Source organism: Bombina bombina, chromosome 5 (genome assembly GCF_027579735.1).
Source record: "Bombina bombina isolate aBomBom1 chromosome 5, aBomBom1.pri, whole genome shotgun sequence".
NCBI lineage: Eukaryota > Metazoa > Chordata > Amphibia > Anura > Bombinatoridae > Bombina > Bombina bombina.
The window spans coordinates 842,396,098-842,402,793 of NC_069503.1; the positions used below are offsets into that span (position 1 = coordinate 842,396,098).

The 6,696-nt window shown below is 33.3% G+C and overlaps 1 protein-coding gene across 2 annotated transcripts in view; it reads left to right on the forward strand.

The window, feature by feature from the left end:
* Positions 1-4,396: 4,396 nt before the first annotated feature.
* GATA6 (GATA binding protein 6) overlaps positions 4,397-6,696 on the forward strand; it is a 40,665-nt gene continuing 38,365 nt past the window's right edge. Inside the window, exons 1-2 of one of the 2 annotated variants that reach the window (XM_053713130.1) lie at positions 4,397-4,810; positions 6,475-6,696. The exon at positions 6,475-6,696 is cut by the window's right edge and continues 685 nt beyond it. In XM_053713130.1, coding sequence (XP_053569105.1) covers positions 6,520-6,696 — 177 coding nt within the window. In that variant the 5' untranslated portion in view covers positions 4,397-4,810; positions 6,475-6,519. The remainder of the gene's footprint in view (positions 4,811-6,474) is intronic. The other variant, XM_053713131.1, reaches the window with a different exon arrangement.

A 6,696-nucleotide genomic window follows, 5' to 3' on the forward strand; every position in this document is an offset into this window, starting at 1 on the left:
ATTGTATGTCAAACTAATTTTGTTAAAAACATGGCATTATTGTGGATACAAAAAGTATTAACATTTTAAATTGACAGAAAATATTTAATTATCAAAGATTTAATTATGAAATCCTCACTATCTTATGAATTTATTAATTGACTTGTGTGGCTTTCTTTCTAATGGTTAACTTGTTATATCTCTGGGGGTAACACATACTCAGATCCACTGTAAACTTGTAGCTTGCTTTTAGAAAACACAATGAAACAATTAATTCAAATACACTTATCAGCAGAGTAGTCAAAGCTAGGGACTTATTTACCTGTACTATGAGACGACAGACTGTAAAATTATCAGTGGAAAAAATAAACAGGACTATATTTCTAACTTCATTTTTGTATAGAATGTACAAATAATTCCAAAGGAAATATATATATGTGTGTGTGTATGTATATATATATATATATATATATATATATATATATATATATATATATATATATATATATATATATATATATATATATATATATATACATGCATTTATATACACACACATACTATTATATAAGCAGAACACTCATATTAAAATAATAAAATCTACCTGAGAAGAAACTTACATTAATATAACTGACAATACTAATTACAAATATATCTCATTATATTAACGTCATCTTATTGTATTATCTGCTCCCAGTTGAATCTCAGGTATATAGTGCTGTATGAAGAGAACTTAGAGACCAGATATTGGCGTATGTGAATTGTTTTGAATGATTTAAAGTACAAGGGGGAGGGGGGCTCAGCATGGAGCCACTACTCTTATCAGCCTGGCAGCAGTGTATAAAGTACATTAAGTTACATAAACACAGCATGGAAAAGAATGCTTTTCTCCCTGCGCCAACAGATAGCCCAAACTGTGACCTGTTTTACTATAGCCCTCATATTCTCATCTACATTTATCTACATAGTTTAGCTTTCAATTCAGCATTGTAGCCAAGAATATGGGCTACCCCAATAAAAGCATAAATGTTACATATTTCTATTTGTATACAGTAATATTGGACAATACTTGGATTTTCTGATAGATTATTCTATTTAGACTAACAACATCTAGACCTGTGTTTAACTGTAACATTATCACAATCTATGTATCAAAACTGCAATTGTAACAATATCTAAACACTTTTCTTCAGGGTTGTCAGGTACATTGTACATAATAAAACCAAGAGCACATATGGGAGTTTCAGAAACAGAGTTTTATGCAGATTTGTATCTATTACCCAATTATACACAAAGCAATAAAGATGTATCTAGACTGTTGTAATAAATACAGAATGTTACTAGCAAGTGTAAACATTTATATTATCAATAAAATACATTTCCTTAGAATACTGTGCATTGTTTTTTTATATTATATGTAAGAATGTATTTAAATACTGAGACGTGTCAGGATCTACAGATTATCCTTCTGGGTGTCTGAGATACATGTGATAATGTGTCCATCTCAGCATAATACACCAAAGGCAGAAGCGCCAAAGTGACAATTAAATTAGTGATTTCTCCTGCTGGGCTAAAGGACACATTTACAGCACAGACTGGGCTCATTCTATGGAAGATATTATGCAGCAGAATTACATTTATTTCTCCTTGTCTCATGATAAGTAAACACACAAATAAAGCCTGGTGACTATTATGTAGGTGTCTGGAGATAAAGCCCAGGTCAGCTCAGAGTCACAAAGCCTGTAGACCAGGGCTCTATCTACAAGACAGATGTCTTTATCTAAGAAAAGGGCATTGCTGTCCTGTAGACAGGAAGATGTAGGATCTGCAACACAGACAAATCTTACTTCATAGTCAAAAACAGCTCAGCACTTTGTAGCTACAACTTTCTGTACAGGGTTCCTAATATAAATAAAATAAACAAACTACAAATGATTTTTATCCTTATTGCAGTACTATAACATACAGGATAACAGGAATAGCAAGTTACCCAAAGTTGTTATATTTTAAATATAACGTATATATTTTTTAATCTATTTTTTAATGTATTTATTTCGACTAGGTCATGAGTTTTGGAATTGCAGCCTTATTGTGATCGAAATAATTGTCATACTATATTCAGGTACAGTAATTAATAATAATAATAATAATAATAATAATAATAATAATAATAATAATGTATTATTATTTAATAACAATTGGCTAAGAATTCATCTAAGAGGGGTCAAATTATTTTTGCTATACGACCACTTGTGTAAAATATGATCTCAAAAGGTATAGTCTTAAAGTTCAGTGCTTCTTACTATATAAATGATTTAGTTGTCTCATTTGCTTTTCTTTACACTAAATATAAATTATATATATATATATATATATCTATATATATACACACACACACATATATATATATGTATATATACACACACACCGTTTTCGTTACTTTTTTTTAATAAAACTGTCATGGTATTTATTATTTAGGCAAAGTAAAACTCTAATCTCACACACTCATACATACATAGCTGTTTGTCGTGTGTGTGTGTGTATATATATATAAAAAATATTATATAACATATATTATACACGTAAATATATATATATTTACACACACGCGACAAACAGGTATGAGTGTGTGGTATCAGAGTTTCACTTTGTGTGTACAGTATATATATATATATATATATATATATATATATATATATATATATATATATTGTACCGAGGCGGAATACAAAAAAAAATAGTAGAAAATGTAAAATAAAAAAGAATAAATTATATATTAAATAATTGGAAAAAAGCAAACAAACATATTTTTCCATTTGCCCATATTTGTTGGTTTGAAAAAAGTGAATAAAAAGATGAGTTATTCAATAATTCAGGCTCACTCAAATTGAGACACTTGTCTCTGTAAAGGAAGTGAAGTAATTAAATAATCCGCTTGTGCATATATATATATATATATATATATATATATATATATATGTGTGTGTGTGTGTGTGTGTATGTTTTTTTATTATAATTGTTAAACATATATACCTAAGAAACTAAGTCTTTAAAGTGACCCCGTAAATATTATTTTATTTTAAATAATAATAATTTGCGATCAATATTGTTAACAATGAATTTCAAAATATATAAATGATACATTTTTTTCAAACAATATATCTAAAGAGAATAACAATATACATTTTTATTAAATAAGTACAAAGAAAAAAATACTATATATGGATACTCATTTCTATTTTTTCATCCGTAAGGCTAATATTCTATAAATTAATTCGTTTTCCAAAGAAATAGAGGCAGCTATATTTTTACCACATTATTTATTTCAAAATAACATAAAATGCATAGTCATTTTATGGTTCCTTGCATACTTTAACACTAAACTGGCCATAAATAATTTAACTATTTAGCTACTAGAGAGATCTGTGTCTATTCCTTTTGGTAGCCAGTGAGTTAATAGTTTTATGCGATGTTGGCTTTGTGGTGTACAGTGAAACTATTTTACATTCATCTTTTAAGGCTTTAAATCAACTAAAGAACTTGTTGATGTTCCCCTCCACTCACCTTTGCTTTTTAAAACAGGATAGACAAATGAGTGAGGGTACTCTCAGGGGGTCTGTAACATGGGTAGGTGCTCAGCCTCATAGACGATCTCTATTCTCTACAAGGCAGTAGTGGTGACAGATCTCCTACCGATAACCTCTGCACAGAGGACACACTTGGTTTATTTCCAGTCATTTATCTGCTCATTATAATATTATCAAGTCCATATGTCAGATATTTGCCAGCACATATAGTTTCCCCCATTTTGTGTCAGTTGCTTAGCATAGCAGGCTGTAGCTATCATCTGCTCATCTGTTTATCCTACACCTGAGAAATTAATAAAGGAGGAGCTTACAGAATCTCTTATCTTAGTATCAACCAAAAAAAGTCACTGTCAAATTGTGTTTTCTCTAACCCCACTAGAGTGATGAGGTTGATACATGCATCTCTATATTTATTTATTTTATAATGTATTAGGTGTGTCTTAATGGACAAAATAAGTCTATATTAATAAAATGATATTTTTTTTGTATTTTTATTCTTTAAGAATGCTATTGACATAATTTGTGTATTGGGTAACATTAAGCATATTTTGACCAATTAATTTGTGTACGTGTTTTTTTTAACTCTAAGCCTTGGTACACACACCCATTTGTGGTGTGAGTTCCCTGTGGTGCCTGGTCAGTCTGTCTGTGCAGCAGGAGCAGTGACTAGTGGGCAGATTACAGTATGCAGGGCTGGCACCCCTGTGGTGAGCAGTGTTTATTTAGTGCTGCATGAATCCAATCAGGAGTTGTTGCAGTTTTCAGGCAAAGCTGTAAGAGGCGCCTCCTCCTTGACTTTGCTGTATTACAGTTTGTGGAGCTAATTTCAACAACAGCAGCCAGGACCACGCAGCTTGTCTTCCTTACTGGATCTACAAAGCCACGTACAAGCAGCAATAGGTCTATGCAGATCTTTTCTGCCACATGAAGGATTATTTATTCTAAGCACTGGGAGTTTTGTTCGGTTACAATAGTTACTTGTACCAAGAGGAAGCTTATCTGTGACAAGAGATTCAGCAGCAGTGGATAAAGTCCTAACCTGGATTGTGCTGCTCACATTTCCTTGTATCCTGGCTGGGTGTGCTTCAGGTGAGCCCCCTCTGCTATAAATGTCTGAAAGCAGCCGGACCTACTTCTCATTTTGTATTATTTAACCCTTTTGTAGTAGTACTTAATTAATGGGACTGGATGTTTTAGTGGAAGGAACATAAGAAAGTTTCACTGCTCTGCTGGATGTGCCTCAGGTGAGCCCCTCTGTTATATTTATGTCTAAAAGCAGCTGGAGCTACTGTTGATTGTGTATTATTGTATCATTTTATAATCATATATAGCTCATAGGACTGGCTGTAATAGTTTTAATGGAAGAGCCCATCTGGTAGAAATGTCCGAGAGCAGCTGGACCTAATGCTAATAGTGTAAAATACTTTAGTAGTACATATATAACTTATATTACTGGCTGTTTTAGGGGAAGCTACGGAAGAGCGTCTCAGTGCTCTACTAGAGGTCTCCCTCTGCTATAAATATGTTGTAGATCTACTCTTCTTGTCATATAATCGTATAGTAATATATAACTTATAGAACTGGCTGCTTTAGTGGAAGAGACTATAGAGTTTCAGTGCTCTGCTGGATGTGTCTCAGGTGAGCCCCTATAAGTGTCCTAGAGCAGATGAACCTAAAGCTAATATTGTATAATAGTATAATAACTAATATATAACTTATAGGACTGGCTGTTTTAGTAGAAGAAACATAGGGGTGTCTCTGCTCTGCTGAATGTGTCAGGTGAACCCATCTGCTATGTGACGAAACAGCCGGATCTACTGCTCATATTCTATTATTATGTACTTGTATTACATAGAACTTATAAGACTTGACGTAATAATAATAAAAAAGATTTGTCTAAGGTGCTGGATGATTCTCAGGTGAGCCCTCAGCTACATGAATGTCTTTCAGACTGAATGTTATAGAGCAGCTAACGTCAGAATGCTGCATAAGTCTAGTTCCTTAATCTTTATGGTGGAAGAGTCTCTCCCTTCCTTTACTCAGGTGAGACCCCTGCTCTATAAAGGTTCAAGGCACAGATGGAGCCATTAATGTTTATGTTGCATTATGCTGGGACTCCCCAGTTGCCACACTAAGTGACTGATCGTGTGTTTACTGTGGATTTGTGCCATTTTCAAGGTGTTACCTGGTTCATACTTGCAAATGCAAACGAATGTAAACCTTTGGGAGGCCCTAAGTAAGTAAATGGTGCTGGCTGGCACAGACTACTCCCCAAGGTACATTGGCTTGTTCTCCTAGCCCCCCTCCCATAGCGCTGACTCAGTGTGAGTGTGTGCCATGCACAGGCATTCTCTTAAACGGATGAAGGAAGGAGCAATATACTTAGTTAAAACATACAGCTCTTGGACATGGTAAAATGTGTTTACTTCTCAGTAATCAAAAGGGTTAAAATGTTTAGCCAGTGTCTGTCACAACGCACATTGATTCAACTTTTTTTTAAGAAGTATTGAATTTTAGTTCGGGTCTAAAATTCACTTTTGTTTCTGTCCTGTATTTCCCTTTGACCTAGAGTCAGCCACTAATAATTAGGTTAAAAAATAAGGGATACTGTTGTAATTAGAATTGTTAATTTGCTTTGTTTTCTAATTTTATGTGTAAGCTTGTAAGTATGTCTGATGACATCCTTCTTTTGTTTAGATATTTATTATAAAAGTATTAGTGCCACTACAAAAAAGAGTTAGTTGTCAGTAATTAGCACATTTTGACAATACCATGTTACAAGTTTATTTATATATCTGTTAAATTATCTAATTAATTGAGTTGTCTGCTGTCTGGTAATGATCTTCTTTTCTAACTGGATTTTGTTTTTGTTTCTCTTTTGTTTTTATTTTGGGTATCCATCATAAAGGACAAGAGACTCCAAGTTCCCATTTCTCTGCAGTTACCCACCTGGATGGAACTAAATGAGGACGCCTGGTCTGATGTCAAGAGATTAAATTCAGGAAGTTCTTTCTATTCCGCCAAGAGCAGAGGGCCTGACAGTAATTCATCTTCGCCATCTTCTTGCTCTCAAGGCGACAGGAGTTCCACAAAAAGCCACCAACTTGACCCCGAGAGGAGCCAAAATTTA